The sequence below is a fragment of the Semicossyphus pulcher genome, unplaced genomic scaffold (genome assembly GCF_022749685.1).
Source record: "Semicossyphus pulcher isolate SPU_LCO1_2020_fin unplaced genomic scaffold, fSemPul1.0.p SCAF_9, whole genome shotgun sequence".
In the NCBI taxonomy this organism is placed as follows: Eukaryota; Metazoa; Chordata; class Actinopteri; order Labriformes; family Labridae; genus Semicossyphus; species Semicossyphus pulcher.
This window is the reverse complement of record NW_027211770.1, coordinates 18,755,107-18,773,804: the sequence shown is the minus strand read 5'-3', so window position 1 is coordinate 18,773,804 and position 18,698 is coordinate 18,755,107. Positions and strand designations below refer to the sequence as shown.

Genomic DNA, 18,698 nt, shown 5'->3' with positions numbered 1-18,698 from the left:
AATTGTCTTAATTGGCGGATAAATTGGCCTACTTTTATTTTGAAGGTAAATTTGTCCAACCGGAAGTGTGATGCTGTAAATAAAGGGAGCTGTTTCTGACAGTAGAGGGTCCTGTGGAGGTAGATTGTTTTTATCCTGCCATCAGTGAGGGGAGGTAAATGAAGGTGGGAGTGTCTGTTTATCATTCATACACAGAAACAATGTCTTGTGTGTAAAAAGGTCTGTTTTAATTTCGCCTGGACGTCGGACGTCAAAGTGGGATAAGTATGATATGAATTACGTCAAAAACAGGTATTTTCACCTATTAGATCTGCCCTTTGACGTAAACAAACCTTTCGCAGCATCTTGTTCCTTTTCTCATTTCGGTCTAGTTTTGAACATACCAGTATCTGATTTGTTTACATTTTGATAATTCATTGTGGCTATTAAATTCAGTCTTGAAGAACGACAGCGCCATCCAGTGGCTCCAGAGAAAAGTGCATATTCTGTCAGTGTTCACACCAATTTTATATTTACACTTCCTTCCGCTCCTCGCTGCATGCCTCCTTCATCCACCAAATAAGGAGTAACCTTTACAGCTGATGTAACAATTTCCAGAAAGTATTCTTGCCTTGAGTTTTAAACAATAATGATTGACAGCTTAAACTGGTGAAACTCCCAGACCCCAAGTGGCCGCAAAAGTCCCAATGTGTGGTCAATGTGTGTGATATACTTCTTAGAATATTGCTAAGCAAATTGGGGTTAAACATAATAAACTAATTTGTGTCCCAGTGTCAAAATCTATCTGAGGATTGATTTATAACTAAATAAGTACTGGGACAGAGTGCAGAGGGTGGCGGGCATTGTCCAGAATGGATAGCAGTTTATCTAGGGTCCTTCTCTTAGACCTCCCTTATGTTGTTAACCTGCAGCTTCTGCTCCACCTTCTTTCTGTACTCCTCCTTTGCCTCTCTCAGTTGAACCTTGAGTTCCCCCTGCATGCATTTCAGCTCTGGCCAGTCTCCTGCTTTGAATGCTCTCTTTTTCCTGTTAAGGATGTCCTTGACATTACTTGTAATCCAGGGTATTTTGTCTGGGAAGCAGCACACAGTTTTAATGGGAACCACAACATCCATACAGAAGTTCAGATAGTCAGTGATGCAATGTGTGACCCCCTCAATGTCCTCACCGTGTGGCTCTTGCTCCAGTCAGTGGACCCAAACCCAAAGGGATAGGGGGCTGGCAGTGTAAGCGTCCTTCACGTTAGCAACATGACGCAATAAAGCCTCCAGCTAAAAGTCACACGTTGGTAAATACAAATTTACAAATTTACCAGCTTGCAGGAAAATGAGTGTTTGACACTGAAAATTCCCACCACTCTCTCAACATGTGTGACTTTTTCCAGAGCTGTTATATTACATTCCATTATGTTATGAAGGTTTTATACTGTTTTTGGTCATTTAACTGAATAGCGTCTGTATGTTTTGACCTGACCATGTACCTGAATATTACATCCTTTTGTTGTTTACTACCACTTATGTTTGACAAATAATGTTCTCAGGTTAAATCATTATTTTCTTGTGTGTGAATGTAAGAAACTGCCCTAGAATAGCAGCGAGACTTTTTCATGTGTTGCACTAATGTGCTGTGTGTGGTTTTATGTAGTTTCAAAACCCTCTCACCTCTGTGCAGCCTGAACGTGCTCTGAGTCAAGAAACAAACCACTGAAGAACCACAGGAGAGATGTTTCCCATGGTGACGGTGACGTTGTGATAAATGGTCTTTGAAGGAAACACATGACACAGTTGTAAATGTGATGACCTTCGCTTTGGTACTTATGACAGAGATAAGAAACGTGATGGGCCTCTGCTTTACTTTAACTTGTCATGAGAATAACTATTAGGGAGGAAATCTAAACTAAATGCCAGTACTATAGAAGCCCTACATGTACAATATAAAGGCGTAATGTAGTCTGAGGCTGTGTGATGTACTTCTCATAACACTCTTGGATATCTCTTACATTTCAAAGACAGTTTTATGGGAGAGGGGGGAAATATGACGATGACAAGGACGATGACACAGGGTGAAGTCTGTCTTTATGATGCTTTGGAACTGAGACAAGCCATGTCAGAGTTCAGCCGTAAAGATTAAGTCATGTATGTAATATTATTACTAAACAAATAGACTCAAAGTTAAGACCTTTTTAGGTTTAAAAATGTTCTTTAATCTTTAACTTTTGCTGTGTCTGCTGTGTAGTAGGAGTTTTTATAACCTGATGACCGATGAACAGTGTTACTGTACCTTTGACCCTGACTGAGACAACATTATGACTTTATATGAGGCAGTTATTGACAATCCGACACCACACACACACACACACACACAGTAAACAACACGTGCTCCTCTATTTATCTTCTCCTCTCTCCTTTTCTCTTCATTTTTTCTCAGAGCAAGTGGAGATTTCTTTTTAAAACTGAAATCCTTTTAATCATTGTGTTGTTCTGACTGCAGAAAAACAACATTATAAGTGAATATTAACAAAAGCTGACCCCAGATAACAAAACAGAAGTATAAAGCACTGTGTCAGATTAAATCTTGGACATGGACATTATTTATAAATATTTTATTTCATAAAAAACCACCCAAAAAATAAAAAAATCATGTTTACACAGGCACACCTGGTTTACCATCAAAGTTATATTTTATGACTTTAGATAACATTTTCTTTTATGGACTGTGGTTGTTGGACGTCTCCTGTCTTACTTGGAACAAATACAGTCAGCACTATGTTATTTTGCTGATATCAATTGCTCTATCTATTGTGGGAAAGACACAACAGACGTAGAGTATTAAAAGTTATTGAAAATAGATAGAGATAAGTATAAATATTAAATTCAACGAAAAAAATGATTACAAGCCAAATTAGAATTAATGTTACGTTAGAATAAAAAGGAATACTTCCTGTCCTCGACTTGTTTTAATCAAGTTTAACTCGAGACAGCTGACTCAAGACTCTTGTCACAGTCCCTTCTTCTCCCGACAGTCTGTGACAGTATATGGAGATGAAAAATTAAAAAAAAACAAGCTAAATATCAAACTGGCAACCCCAATTACATCTATACTTCTGGTTCTTAACGTGCCTCAAGCAATGGAGCACCACATGTATTCACAGAAACGCGTCAAACCTGACACCAGAAACAATATTTGCTCATCAACAGGAAATGAGAGCCCCTGAGCTTTCTGGAAATGTCTACAAATAAACCCAAAATGTGTGCAGGGTCTCAGTTTTATAAGTTAGACTTAAGTCATAATTTGAAAAAGTTCCATTAATGCAGCATTACACGTCACAGTGACACAATATCAAAGTGGGTGATATACTTTTCTAACAGAGAAGGCCTACATCAGCCACTCGAGTAGCTCTACAACTATGCTAAGAAAATTACAAAATTATGAAAAATATTTTCAGGAACAAATTAAAAACTTGGACATTTAATTTAATTTTATGTGCCGACCACATCATGGCTTGACTTCACAATAAGGCCAAGCACCAAACCAGTGATTAAAGAACACAACTTGAAATATGTATACTTTGGGTTTTTTTAATATAACAGATGAAATATTGATTTAATAATGAGAATAAGAGGTTCTGGAGTCTTATTTTGATGGTAAACGTGTTAGACTACCAGCACAGACTCCTCAAGGTAAGCCACTGCGTCCCGCACAAAGTCCTCTTAAACTTCAGTTTTCCAAAAGAATTTTCTCATTAATAAACAAGAAATACTGTTAAACATAAAGCTCGAGGGGTTAGCATAGGCTACTGGTGGACAGACTTTGGACAGAGCCAGGCTAGCTGTTTCCCACTGTGGTTGGTCTTTATGCTAATCTAAAATAAGCTAACAATCTGCTAGTTTAGAGCACTGACACAAGAGTGAAGTATTGTATTCTCTCAAAATGTTTTACCTTTAATATCCATGAACTTACATAATTCTAGTTTTAATTACCTTTCTTTTGTCTATCATTTTATATCTTATCAAATGTTAACTTTGTTGTTCTAGCGAGAAGGCTAGCTTGTATCAGGGAGTATGGTTGGGGGCAATTGTAAAGCTTTGTTACAAAGGTTAGCATCCATCTAATTCCTTTCTAATATGGCCATTAGCTATATTTCACATCATTAGCTAGAAATGTTTGCCTTTCCTATCTTATCTTGTTACACTATGAAACGCAAGTGTTAGCTAGGAATTGGTCAAATGTTATGTGGAACAGCGCAGTGTGTGTGTGTATTTGAAGCATGCGCTTTGTTTACACCCTTGCGAGTTGTGTGTATTAGACTTATAATTATTTACAGTAGCAGACGCCTATTCATTCTTCCAACCATGAGGGTGACATCAGAGGAAAATGGCCAATTGCACGTAAGGATAGATGTAACATTTGAGTATAGATTTGATCAATATCATGACTCAAAAATAGCTTTGAGCGGTTTTTGAGTCATGACATCACAACCAAACATTTTTAGGATGGCCCCCTCCGGTCAATCTGAGAGGGAGACAGGCACCTGTAGCCAGAATGCTTAGCCCCGCCCCTGCTGCTGTTGTCTGACCGTTTACCGACTGTGATCAATTATTTCCTGCGTCACCTCGCGCAGCAGACGTGATCAGCAGACTCTCTTACTGACAACCCGGGGGAGAAATAATAAAAAAAAAAGCTCCATATGAATCTTGAAAGGAGTCAAATCTGCAACTTATTTCTTTGAGTGCGGAAGCGGGTTAAAGTCAGCGCTCTGGTTTCCCTGCGATAGTGTACAGCTGCTATAAAGCCACGTGAGGAGCAAGGGGAGGAGGAGGAGGCGGGTTGGGGACAGCCTTTGGTCCAGGCTTGTGTGTGATCACCACCACTGTCAGAAATAGATCGGAGGACAGAGAGGGGTCTGGGACGAACACGACGGGGAAACAGTGGACCTACCAAGGTTTTATTTCTTTTTCATTCTACTGTTTAATGTGTTTCATTGAGCTCCAGTTATGATGAACTATAGAATGAGCTTTGAATCCCAGGCTGCCACAAATAAGTTTATTTCACAGAGGATAATATAAACTGTTTAGACTGAGCTGTAAACCGCTTCTTCCTCTGATAGGACCCAGACATGGATGTGAAGGACGAGATGGAAATGCTGTCCTCAGCCAAACACGAACAAAATGGAGAATTGAGGTAAACGCACTTTTATATTTTCTCTTTTTCTCTAACCAAGTTCAGTAGATGTCAAAGAGTGGTGTTTAAAAAACTGAGTATAAATTTGCTTGTAGTTAGTCTCTTGGGAAATGAGCTATGCTGAAAGACTTTGAAACATTTGATCCAATGACAGCAAGAACGATGACGATAAGAATGGAAAGAAGAAGAAGGAAAAAGAGCCAAAGATGCCCATGGTCGGCCCCATTGATCTGGTAAGTTCATTTATTACATTGTGATCTCTAAAAATGCCTTTGAGACACTAAGTTTAGCTTTGCTTTTAACTTTCTACAGTCAAATTATTGTCATGTCTAAAGAAAGTGGTATAGTCTTACAAGTATAATAGCAAAGTGTGTGTGTTTGGACTGAGAGGGGAAGTGGGGTGGGAGTGCAGCACATCCTCCTGTTGTTTGGGTGGACTTATCCAGTCCCCTGCTGCGAGAATATAATAGCTCCTGAAAGTTTAAAGATTCTCCCTGCTCTGTTTGCATAATTCAAACTTCTTTTTACATCCAGTAGATGATCTGATCTCTGCTGCTCTCTCTTGCGTTATTTCATTCCTCTCTCTCTCTTTCATGTGATCTTAGTTCAGGTTTGCGAACGGCTCAGACATTGTGCTGATCTTCTTCGGGACAGTGATGGCCATGGTCAACGGAGTCATTCTTCCTGTCATGTGCATTGTGTTTGGGGACATGACAGACAGCTTTGTGATGGACTCAATGCATCCTCAATTCAACGTTAGCAACCCCAGTGAGTTTACAGTTACAGACACACGAGTAACAACAAAATAAATAATGAAGCTATTTTACACCTTTTAAACAATGTTTTCTGTTACCGTGTGTCTTCAGATTTCACCTTCATACCAATTAACAGCACCTTACAGGAGGACATGACAGAGTAAGTCTTTCCTGATCACTACAATCAGAGCTGATCTCCTGAAGTCTAATGAAAGGCAGTTTTATTGTCAGATTTGTCACAATACCTGTTTTCTTCCAGGTATGCCATCTACTACTCCATCATGGGGGGCGTGGTGCTGGTGGCAGCCTACATACAGGTCTCCTTCTGGACCCTGGCTGCCGGGCGGCAGGCCAGACGCATCCGCCAGTTGTTCTTCCACAGCATCATGAAGCAGGAGATCAGCTGGTTCGATGTCACCGAGACCGGAGAGCTCAACACACGTCTCACAGAGTGGGTAACAGGGAAATCACACACTCAAATGTAATATTAGTCATTTAAATCCTAGTGTCATATCAGGTGTTGATGACTCTGTGCAATGATCATGTGACCTGTAAGGTTAGTGTTTTAAGTTCTTTAGTAAATGCAAAGTCCGTTATGTTTCCCTTCACAGTGATGTCTATAAGATCCAGGAGGGTATTGGCGACAAGGCGGGGATGCTGATCCAGGCCTACACCACCTTCATCACATCCTTCATCATCGGCTTCAGCAAAGGATGGAAACTCACTCTGGTCATCCTGGCTGTGAGCCCAGCTCTCGGCATTTCAGCCGCTCTTTTTAGTAAGGTAAAAATCCCTCTGTTGTGGTCATATTTTAACGACAGTCATAATGTCGACACAGCCCAACATTTTGCCCCTCCCCTTGTCTGAACAGGTGCTAGCATCTTTCACTAGTAAAGAGCAGACTGCGTATGCTAAAGCTGGCGCCGTGGCAGAAGAGGTGCTCTCGGCTGTCAGGACCGTTTTTGCCTTCAGTGGTCAGAACAGAGAGATCAAGAGGTGAGTTTAGTAGGATACATAAAACACAGTGTCACAAGATTCAAGGTGCTTTTTACCCTGATATCATAACAATATTTTGACACACTAATCTGACAGGAAGTTATGAGAACAAACGTGGTTATTTTCTATTCAGCAAAGGGAAACATCTGTGCAGGGAGAATAAATATTGGTCTGTTACACGATCAGACCCAAGGAAAAGGCTGTAACTGGATAAAGACCCCACAGAATTGGATTAGTGTTTTCTACTGATGTGGACATTTGTCGAAGCCGAGGGGCCTTGTTGTCACTGCAATCCAATTCCAGTCGCCATTACAATCAGACTTGTACTTCAGCCTTACTTTGACTTTGTGCGATGTACCACAGATATAACAAGAACTTGGAGGATGCTAAGAACATGGGAATAAAGAAGGCCATCTCCTCTAACATCGCCATGGGCTTCACCTTCCTGATGATCTACCTGTCCTACGCTCTGGCCTTCTGGTACGGCAGCACACTCGTCCTGAGTAAGGAGTACACCATTGGAACTGTACTCACCGTGAGTAGACATCAATTCCCTTTAAGCAAAAGGAAGAATTATTTTTTACAGGGAGTTGAGTGCAGCTAACAATGATGTGTTCATGTTTTAAGGTGTTCTTCGTCGTGCTTATCGGAGCGTTCACTGTCGGGCAGACTACTCCCAACATCCAGACGTTTGCCAGCGCCCGGGGAGCCGCACATAAAGTCTACAGCATCATTGATCATGTAAGAAATGCATTTTTTCCCCCCTCTGACTACACATGTAAAAAGATGTTTTTTAATTTCATTTCCTGCTGGAGAGTTGTCAGTTTAAATTACTGAACATGCACCTCTGGACTCCGGCTCTGTGGGACGCTGCTTTGATGAAGCCGACAACATGGAGTCAGTAATGAGATGTTGGATTCTCTCTAATTGGCGCTCCTGCTGTTTGAGTCTGAAGGTCATTAGGGTTGATATTGCACTGCTGTAGCTCTCCCTTATGTGAACTTATCGTGAATTGACTGCAAGGTTAAAAGAGGTATCAGTTTTGCGAATATAGCACCACTATCACATGCACGGCAGAGTGTAAAATAGTTCATATAACTTCAGAAACATGCAGCGTAACCTGTTTGAATGAAACACTTAGAGGGTGATTTCATGCAGATTCTGGTCTTAAGCTATTCTGGGATGCCTCGTGCATGTGCTTAGTGTACAGTGAACCTGTTAGTCACTACGGCAACTCATTCAAATTAGCTTTTAAACACAGATACAGGATGCTGCTTTCTAAAAAACTATTAGTCAGTAGTATATCTGTTTGCACATGAATGGGAAATTAGCATGAAAAACAGCCTCGAGTGAAACTGAAAGAGTGTGGAATATCCTCTCAGGGCCTTTTAGTCATCCTGTACATTCAGCTCAAAACTGGAGGAAATGTGACTTAGACGTCCTGACTCCTAACTTTCATTAGTTTCTTTTATAAAGGCTTCTTGCCTTTATTGATAGGACAGCTGAAGAGAGACAGGAAATGTGGGGAGTAGAGAGTGGGGAGGCGACATGCACCAAATGATCGGCAGACCGGGAGTCAAGCCTGCGATCAGTGCGTCGAGGACTGTAGCCTCTATACATGGGACCAACTGAGCTAACCAGCGCCCCTCTCATTCACATTTTTGAAATGATTTTTAGGTCTATTCTATTAACAACTTTTTATTGTGTTTATGTTTTTTCTTTTGATATTGAAGCACTTTGTGAAGTCTTAGTGAGAAAGCTGCTTTATAAAGTTTCCGTCTTTCTGAAATACTGGGAGAGACATAAAACAAATCCTCCTGTAACACAGAGCTACCTTTTATCCGCAGCAGAGCAAAAGAGAACAGAACACTGTGTGTGTTTAGCAGCATCAAGCGGAGCAGCAAAAACACACAGGGGGCTGTGGAAATAAACATTAGCCTTGTTAAATACGCTCACCCTAACCTGGAGGGCTAACGGCCTTCCTTCCATTGTCTGTTTGAGGTTATGATAAGAATCAGCTGCTTTATCCAACTGTGACTAAACTAAAAACCAGAAGGACGCTGAGTTTTCTGATAAATATTGTTCACTCTTGTCTCAACAGAACCCGAACATCGACAGCTTCTCAGAGGATGGTTTTAAGCCCGACTACATCAAAGGAGACATAGAGTTCAGGAACATCCACTTCACCTACCCTTCGAGGCCGGAAGTCAAAGTATGTTCACCATAAACGCTGATTAAAAAACGTCTGTAGATGTTCTTCCAACAGTATCTAAAAACTATAATCTTTTCGTTTGTAGATATTAAATGACTTGTCTCTGAACGTGGCCAGTGGACAGACCATTGCCTTGGTGGGTAGCAGCGGTTGTGGTAAAAGCACAACGATCCAGCTGCTGCAGAGGTTCTACGACCCGCAGGGAGGATCTGTAAGTGATATCCATAAACCAATTCTTCCAATGGATAGATTTATTACTTTATCCAGTCTGCTATGGTCCAGCTGTCTGGACACTTTAGGACCTAAAAGTACTTATCCAACTTAACATGGCACCTACATTACCCAGAATGCACCTTCAGTCAGATATTCACGTGTGTTATGTGCTAACAGCTGCTAGCCTCATGCAGAGTTAAGGAGCAGGTTTCAGAGGTCTTGTACATTTACTTCTTGATGTCTCTAAACCATACTTTCAGCTCCCCTTTCAGATGTTTACTTAAACGTTGCAAGTAAAGCCTCAAGCCTGGTTCTTTCCAAAGGTAGCAAAAGCACCTGGCAGCACCTGTAAAGGTTCATAATTAACCTAATATATCTTGTGTGTTGGGGGAAAAAAATGCACCCCAGGCTTGTGGTCAGCCAGCGGACACGTTAGAAGGTCACTTTGACCTGTAGGGAAATAGTGAGGCACATAAATCCCATAACCACCACAATACATTACTTGTAGACTTTCTTGTTTGTACTTATTGAAAAAAAAATGTGGCTTTGACTTTTAGGTGCATATTGACGGCCATGACATCCGTTCTCTCAACATCCGCTACCTGAGAGAGATGATCGGCGTGGTGAGTCAGGAGCCCATCCTCTTTGCCACCACCATCGCTGAAAACATCAGATACGGCCGACTCGACGTGACACAGAAGGAGATCGAACAAGCTACCAAGGAGGCTAACGCCTATGACTTCATCATGACCCTTCCTGATGTATGTTTATATTTATTACTCTCTTTGTCTTTGTTTAGCAAGACCTCTGTCCACCTCTTGCTAATGCTGACACTCTTCTCGTTGAGCAGAAGTTTGAGACGCTGGTGGGAGACCGAGGGACTCAGATGAGCGGAGGACAGAAGCAGAGAATTGCAATTGCTCGAGCTCTAGTCCGCAACCCCAAGATCCTTCTTCTGGACGAAGCCACGTCTGCTCTTGATGCTGAGAGTGAGACTATTGTGCAATCTGCCCTCGACAAGGTGCACACACACACATGCTCTGCTTTTTTGCTAGTTTTTTGGTGGTTATGAAACAGTTTAAAATAGTACTGATGCATCTGTATGACCTAGAAAAGCAAGCCAGACCATCAGAGACAAGACTGATTATTTCGATATAGATATTTTTAATGCCTGAGACTGCTCCAAATGGATCAGCAGACTGGGTGTCGAACCTGCGATCAGTGCATCAAGGACTGTAGCCTTAAAACTTGGGGGCGCCCGCTCTACGAACCGAGCTAAACAAGCGCCCCGTTATAGGAGCTTTAAGATATACCTTTGTTGGACTTTCTTTTGGTCTGCTCAGCAACAAACTCAAGAAATGTCAGACAGATTATCCTCATCATCCTCACCGTTCATTCAAATATTTATTGTCCCCAGTGTATAAATTCTTCTGACTTTACTCATTCCTTCACTTTTCCAATAGCGCACCCAGCAGGTTGGTGTTTATGATTTTTAGCAAATTGTCTTGACCGTTCATTCCTATCAAAGCAGGCTTCTTTATGGTTTGCTTGTCAGACATCATATGGCTAAGCCAGAGCCAGCTGACTTCCTGTTTGTTGGCTCTTTATACTCAAGACTCTGGAATGTCTAGTGAAGCTAAACCATATTTTTTCCCGTTCATAAGAACACAAAACATCAACAACTTTTGCGGTGTTTGTGACAACTAAAAGAATGCACTCCCTGTTTTTGAACTTTTCCTTTTCTTTACAGTCTTTACAGTCTTGGCTACTGACATGATGCAGCCACAATAGCAAAATCAGCCTTAGCATGCTGACATCTGCTAATTAGCATTAAATACAGCTGACTTTTGATGGTGAACATGGCATTATCTGCTTGACGTTAGCATGTTAGCATGGCTTTAGACTTCTTATATTATCCTTGCTTTCATGAATGTGCAACAAACATCTTGTTTTTGCACAAATAAACATCTTGGCTCCATCTTGTACATATCTGACACATCTTTGTGTGCAGGTCCGACTGGGTCGTACCACCATCGTTGTGGCTCACCGCCTCTCGACCATTAGAAACGCAGACGTCATCGCTGGCTTCCAGAAAGGTGAAATTGTAGAGCTGGGGACTCACAACGAACTGATGGATAAAGAAGGAGTCTACCATACACTAGTCACCATGCAGGTAATGTACACACCCATTAAACTCAGGGGGAAATTCAACCATTTCAGAATGGTCATTGATGTTTTTTGCCTCTCCCTGCAACAGACTTTTCAGAAAGCCGAGGATGATATGGAGTCAGAGGGTCTGGTGTCTGCGGATGAGAAGAGCCCGTTGGTCAAGTCTGTGTCGCAGTCTTCTCTAAGGAGGAAGTCCACAAGAGGCTCCTCCTTCGCTCCCTCAGAGGGAGACAGAGAGGAGAAAGAAAAGTTCAAGCTCGGCCATGACAAGATGGATGAGGTGAGCTGTGGTCAACAAATACATTTAAAGAAGAATCAAAAGTAAAATGTTTAACTTATTTGATCTATATATTTTCATTACAATGAGGGAGGAAGCGACTCATAACAACAGTTATGGACCAAATAAACTCCAGCACAGTTGCAATTTCTGAATCACTCCCCAGAGAATAAACAGAGATGAGATGTGATTCAGCTCTTTCTCCCTCTCTCTGCAGGAAGACGCTCCCCCCGTGTCGTTCTCTAGGGTGATGCGTCTCAACATTCCCGAGTGGCCGTACATTCTCGTGGGGACCTTCTGCGCCATCATCAACGGAGCTCTGCAGCCACTGTTTGCCGTCATCTTCTCCAAGATCATCACCGTAGGTTCCTTTCCAGTATTTGTGCCACCACAAATGTTATTTCAATGTTTTATGTTGATTTGCCAAATGTTGGAGAAAAGTATAAATGAGGTGTTCATTCTCTCCTCTAAGGTGTTTGCAGAGCCGAATCAAGAGGTCATCAGGGAAAGATCTGCATTCTTTTCCCTGATGTTCGCTGCTATTGGAGGTATATCGTTTGTCACCATGTTTCTACAGGTATGCATGTACAAACACGCATAAAGGCTGGCTTAAATTAGTTGTTCATAGCCCGTCTGTTCGCTTAGCTTAGCATAAAGACCCAAGACAAGGTAAAACAACTATCCTACCTCTGTCCACTGTCACTAAATCTGCCTAGCCTTCCCAAAATGTTACACTGTTCTTAAACCATACTTAACATGCCTTGTATGAAAGAGATATCACAGTTAGAATGTCACACACACTCAAACGTGCTTTGCCCAAATGAAGGTGTTGTAGTGGTAACAAATGCAGATGATGTGACAGTTCTGTCCTTTGTTACCTTTAAACAGGGTTACTGTTTTGGTAAATCTGGAGAGATTCTGACCCTGAAGCTGAGACTCAAAGCCTTTACGTCCATGATGAGACAGGTGAGTGCAACATAGCAAAGTACTGGAATGAGAGACCTACACAGGACTTCATATGGGAACTGTTCCAGATCATAAATTATTGACAATAAGTTAATATATTCTATTTGTATTCATATGTATGTTTAAAGGGAAATGATTATCCCTGTTTTCTTGTAGGACCTCGGCTGGTATGATGACCCCAAAAATAGTGTTGGAGCGCTCACCACGAGACTGGCAACAGACGCTGCACAAGTACAAGGGGTGCGTCTCAAAACGCAGTCACAACACGGCAACAAACAAAGCTGTTTGCTAAAGAGCACAACAAAGAATCATCTAATGACACGGTGATCTTATGGTCTGCTTTGTTTTCCATATTTCACGCCACCTCAGGCTACCGGAGCGCGTATGGCCACGCTGACGCAGAACTTCGCCAACATGGGCACTGGTGTTATCATCTCCTTTGTGTACGGCTGGGAGCTGACGCTGCTCATCCTGGCTGTGGTGCCGATCATAGCGACGGCCGGAGCTGTGGAGATGCAGCTGCTCGCCGGACACGCTGCAGAGGACAAGAAAGAGTTGGAGAAGGCTGGAAAGGTAGGAATTCAATGAGGGATGTGCCAAAGTAAGTTTGAGTAGATACAGAGAAATGGCTATTCTATTATTTTCTTTCGTCTCCACAGATTGCTACAGAGGCCATCGAGAATGTCCGAACTGTTGTCTCTCTCAACAGAGAACCCAAGTTTGAGTCTTTGTATCAAGAAAACCTCAACGTGCCTTACAAGTACGGTTAACGATGCTATGGGATATATTAACAAAAAAGTGAGTAGTGCTCTCTCTGATGCCACCTTTCTCTCCCTCTGTCTGTGCAGGAGTGCCCAGAAAAAGGCCCATGTGTACGGTCTGACCTACTCCTTCTCCCAGGCCATGATCTACTTCACGTATGCCGGCTGTTTCCGCTTTGGAGCCTGGCTCATCAAGGAAGGGAGGATGGATGTTGAGGGGGTATTCCTGTGAGTAAACAGACTAGTGAACAGTATTATTTGTCACCTAATAGGGAGATTAAAAGGCAGCCGTTTTAATTTATAATGGAGCTATTGTCCAGCAGCTTTGATTACAGCAGGAATCATTTGTTCAAAGCATTCCTCCTGCAAGGAGAGATTGTTTATATGGCTTTTAATCATTAGCTTGGCCTGGAGCGGGTGAAGGGCCGCTGTGGGTGAGCACGTGGTCACATAAGACACCTGCGCCATGGTCGTACAATGGCCACATACACGTGTTTCAGGATGTTGACATAATTCAGTGTGTCATTGTTGGGAGGAGCCATCGCCTTTATTATTATTGTTCTACCTGTTATACAAAAGTCCAAAGTTCATCACACCTGAAGGGACATTAGACATTTTAACTCCTTACTCCCATGAGGCGTTTTACTCCAACACATGGATCATAAACCTTTTGATATATTTGTTCCATACTTTACAAGATGAAAAGTTATCCAAGGACACCCTGTGTGTCATGCTGAATTAAAGGAAATGTAGTTGAAAGTGATGCACAAGAAAATTGGCTCTTTGATATACAGAAGTGCAAACCATTAGGGAATCCTTTTTTTAATCTTGAGTGATATAGAAATACTAAAACAAGTACTTGAACAACACATTATATGGTATAACATGTTATCAGTTTGGAAACAATACAGTCCACAGCCATGCTAGGGGCTCTTTGACGTCTGTACTTTGGCATAGTAGTGCTTTGAGCGTAATGCTAATATTAGCATGCTAACGAGATCGACAAAGGCAGCGTGCAGTTAACCGCTTCGTCTGACACCTACCCCCTCCACCCGCGGTTTCAGGCATTTAAAATAACTACATACCATGAAATGTTTTTGGGTAAGTCACCCAAGAATTGTTTCGACCAAGGTGGTTTAAGGGACCCACTGACTTTGCCTTTGCTGTGTTGCTAGCATGGCTAAAAACGTCACATTTAAGTTGGAATCCAGTAATTAGTAACATAAGGTGGATTAAACATACAAGGAAACGTGGCTGTTTCTATTTGACATTTAATAAAATTAACCATTTCATCTTTGCATTGTTACTTCATTTATGTAAAAGAAAAGAAGACGTACCCGTGACATGATAAAAGTAAGCTAGAGTTCAAAGCCATCAATGAGCCAGATACGATTTTACGATGATGTCTTCTGCACCTTTAACCCGTGAGCTTCTCAGGCAACACCTCTGCATTTACTGTCTTTTATGATTCATAACGTACAATGTACCATCAAAGGTCTAAGTCCTTGGTTCACGTTAGCTTAGCGCTCTGATGTCCCTGTTATACTTGCATGTGAAAGTTCGAACTAATGTACATTTAACCTCCGCCCTCAGTGTGATTTCTGCTGTCCTATACGGTGCCATGGCTGTCGGAGAGGCCAACTCCTTCGCTCCAAACTACGCTAAGGCCAAAGTATCTGCTGCCCACATCATGATGCTGATACACAGGGAGCCCGCCATTGACAATCTGTCGGAGCAGGGAGAGTCACCGGTACATAACACAAAGCCAGAGAGCATTAAACCCAATACAACTGCTTTTGATAAACATGCTAACTTTTCTGTCTCATTTTTTTTAAACTACAGAACACATTTGAAGGAAATGTGCGCTTTGACCACGTCAAGTTTAACTACCCTTCACGACCCGATGTGCCCATCCTGCAAGGGCTGAACCTGAGGGTGAAGAAGGGAGAGACTCTGGCCTTGGTGGGGAGCAGCGGCTGTGGAAAGAGCACCACCATTCAGCTGCTGGAGAGGTTCTACGACCCCAGAGAGGGGAGAGTGGTGAGAATACACGCCTACGCTCTCTGTAATAGGCCTCTGCCTCTTCACCTACTGTCAGTTGCCTAATGATTAGCCAGACAGTGTATTTATGATCGCTTTTACAGTGCTCTACTAGAAAGGTAGGGACAGTGAGAGGTCTGTGTAGCGTGTTTTTATCTTTACTGCTTTCACCATTGCATTTTATCTTGATGGGATTCGTTTTGTTGCTGGCAGTCCTGCACAGGAAACATTTTTTGTATGTATTGCTATCTCCTCGTTCCTCATGTTATCACAAGGTCAATGTTTTAAAGCTCCTCCTCAAAAATTCAGTCTTCTTTTTAAATAGTATCATTTCTAAATCCTCACCTTTTGTATTCTGGTCACTTGTTAACTTTTAATCGTGTGCAAATTTCTGTTTCTATTGTCACCTGACTCAGCCTTCCCTGTGGCTTTATGTAGTCTCAAGGCTCACTGTTTTGTTAGTTTCAAAATAAGAGAATAGCTGTTGAACATGGGAGAGTATTTAGTTTCCAAATAGCCAGATATTTCCCTCAGGAGTCGAACATAACAAGAATTATTGCAGGTTTAAGACATAACCCTGAACAACTCCTTCTGTTTTAATTTTTGATACCATTTTACTCCATCAGGTGTTGGACGATGTCAATTTAAAACAGCTGAACATCCACTGGTTGAGGTCCCAGATCGGCATCGTTTCCCAGGAGCCCGTGCTGTTCGACTGCACCTTGGCCGAAAACATCGCCTATGGAGACAACAGCCGAGTGCCGTCCATGGAGGAGATAGAGGCCGCTGCTAGGGCAGCTAACATCCACAGCTTCATAGAGGAACTGCCACTGGTGAGTGATGAAGTGTTCCAATTTGTCAGTCTCGTTTTAGCGGAATTATTGTGACAATAATAAACAACATCTGTTTTTCCGCCAATATTATTTATATCGGGCTGATACTGAAGTTATCAGAATCTGTATTGGTGAGGGAAAAATGTTGTCGGAACATCTGTGGATTTAAGTATTTGATTTGATGTTTGTTTTTTGTGTTGAGGAGTTGTTATCTTTACAACATCTCAGGGTTATTGTAGTCTCAGATTAAACACTTCACCTTGGATGTGGTGTTTGTCTCGGATGTGGTGTTTGTCTGTGGGCCAGGGATTACACAACTCAACTAAGGGTTATAAAACTACAGGGTCAAGCATTCTTTACCCAAATTATGATTAAATACTGCAAAAGATGAGAAAGGAGATTTTTTTGAATGTCTTTTACCTGTAACAATATTCTGTGCCCTCCCTCCCTCTCTGCGTTCGTTCGAGCAGAAGTATAACACTCAGGCAGGAGATAAGGGAACGCAGCTGTCAGGAGGCCAGAAGCAGCGGATTGCCATCGCCCGAGCCATCCTCCGCAACCCCAAACTGTTGCTCTTGGACGAGGCCACCTCTGCACTCGACACCGAGAGTGAGAAGGTGAGTGTTTGTCTTTTTCTCTTCTGATGCTTTGAAGGACGGATTTATGATAATAATTCTGGTGCTGGAGCTGGAACACAGTCAACGAATGAATCAATCTTATAAAGTATTATTGCACCGGTAAGAAAGATGAGCAATATAGAAGACATCTAAAACAACATTTACAATGTAATGAGATCTTTAAAAGATGTTATGAAAGAGGGAAAACAAGCAAACCCAGATTAAATTATGACAGGAATTTGGTCAAGGTTCAGTTAAAATTTTTTCTTCGTAAAAAAAAAAAAAGATAGTACTCTCAGAAAGTAAAAATGATGCAGGAAAACGAGTCAAAACATTCTTTTTTGTGCTCAAGGGGAATTTAAGATCTAAGCAAATGGACTCAAATTATTAAAAACATTCATGTATTTTACGATGTCTTTTTTTTATCTAAGTTAATGTGAGGTTCATTGTTCTCTGTCCAGGTGGTGCAGGACGCGTTGGACCAGGCCAGGAAGGGCAGGACGTGTATCGTCGTAGCCCACCGTCTGTCCACCATCCAAAACGCAGACCGCATCGCTGTCTTCCAGGGAGGAGTGGTGACGGAACTGGGGACACATCAACAGCTGCTGGCCAAGAAGGGAGTCTACCACATGCTGGTCACCACACAGATGGGCCACGGGAGGGAATAAGAGGACACGGGGAGCAAGACTACACTGATTGAGTTTCTTCAGAGGGGACAATTCATGATTTGTGCCTTCACCTTCATCATCATCATCAACTCCCTGCTTCAAACAGTGATACACATTGTGACTGAACATCAGTGGCCTTAAAGCCGTAGGAGCCTTTTTGTGGCTGCTCCTTATTTGGTGAAATAGTCTGGATATGATCAGACAAACGCCCAAGTTCTGTACTACTGTTCATGAGTCTTCATGTTTAAGCGCCTTTACACAAGACATTTTGACATGTGACAGTAGGAAAAGCAGGCAATAAAATCAATGACTGAATTCTGTTACGATGCTTCAGTTTCAGGGTCCTGCTATTGTGCATGCTGGCCCACAGTCACAGCATACCGTCACACTTGAATGTTATAAGTAGCATGTGTGGTTCTACTGTGGCAAGTCAAAATGTCTGATCTGGAAAAAAAAAAAGCCTGCTGTTTTGTATCCTCTTAGGTTTTTCCAACTTCGTCTCCTTGTTTGAAAAGATGCATTCAAGTGTATGCCTTGTACGCTTGGACTTATTCATGACCAGTCACCTCTTCTGAGGATCTACTTAATGCCAAAAAGCCTTAGCTACAGTTCATCTCTGCTGCCAACCTCTGTTAAGTGCTAAATAAGGATGATAAATGTACAGAAATTTTAGCCAAACAATACACTGGAAATTATTATATCATTATGTATCATAGAGCATCAGCTGTGGCTCTGACAATGGAGTCATCGTCACATGTAAGTTGGGTTCTACTATTATGTCTTTTTGCAGATTCTTTGATAATTTATTGTCATTATGCCGTGTATAATGTATGAGAAGTGCCTGAAAGTAACCCAGGAAGAGTATTGTATACACAGTTTAGAATTGATGTCACACACTTTGGCTGAAATCACTGTTTTGTTTCAACAAATGCACAGAATTACAAACTGTTATGGAAAATATGCTTGTATTTAACTATTAAAGTTTTATATTCAGTGTGAGGAGTTTTTTG

The 18,698-nt window shown here is 41.8% G+C and overlaps 1 protein-coding gene across 1 annotated transcript; it reads left to right on the top strand.

Moving 5' to 3' along the window:
• The first annotated feature begins 4,838 nt into the window (after nucleotides 1–4,838).
• On the top strand, nucleotides 4,839–18,678 carry abcb4 (ATP-binding cassette, sub-family B (MDR/TAP), member 4). Its single transcript, XM_069655624.1, has 28 exons — nucleotides 4,839–4,942; nucleotides 5,108–5,181; nucleotides 5,336–5,414; nucleotides 5,787–5,949; nucleotides 6,048–6,096; nucleotides 6,196–6,387; nucleotides 6,548–6,719; nucleotides 6,808–6,932; nucleotides 7,296–7,467; nucleotides 7,560–7,673; nucleotides 9,034–9,144; nucleotides 9,230–9,355; nucleotides 9,915–10,118; nucleotides 10,208–10,378; nucleotides 11,369–11,530; nucleotides 11,615–11,806; nucleotides 12,021–12,164; nucleotides 12,276–12,380; nucleotides 12,692–12,769; nucleotides 12,926–13,009; nucleotides 13,139–13,342; nucleotides 13,429–13,529; nucleotides 13,618–13,758; nucleotides 15,124–15,280; nucleotides 15,373–15,570; nucleotides 16,197–16,403; nucleotides 16,874–17,020; nucleotides 17,482–18,678. The coding sequence occupies exons 2-28, from the start codon at nucleotides 5,117–5,119 to the stop codon at nucleotides 17,686–17,688; spliced, it is 3,870 nt and encodes a 1,289-aa protein (XP_069511725.1). The 5' UTR covers nucleotides 4,839–4,942; nucleotides 5,108–5,116; the 3' UTR covers nucleotides 17,689–18,678.
• Nucleotides 18,679–18,698: the final 20 nt, after the last annotated feature.

Bases quoted from the DNA above. Each gene is read 5' to 3' on its own strand.
- abcb4 (XM_069655624.1), top strand. From the start codon at position 5,117: ATGGATGTGAAGGACGAGATGGAAATGCTGTCCTCAGCCAAACACGAA. The intron at 5,182-5,335 runs GTAAACGCACTT...ATCCAATGACAG, and splicing joins GAACAAAATGGAGAATTGAG to CAAGAACGATGACGATAAGA. The intron at 6,720-6,807 runs GTAAAAATCCCT...TTGTCTGAACAG, and splicing joins CAGCCGCTCTTTTTAGTAAG to GTGCTAGCATCTTTCACTAG.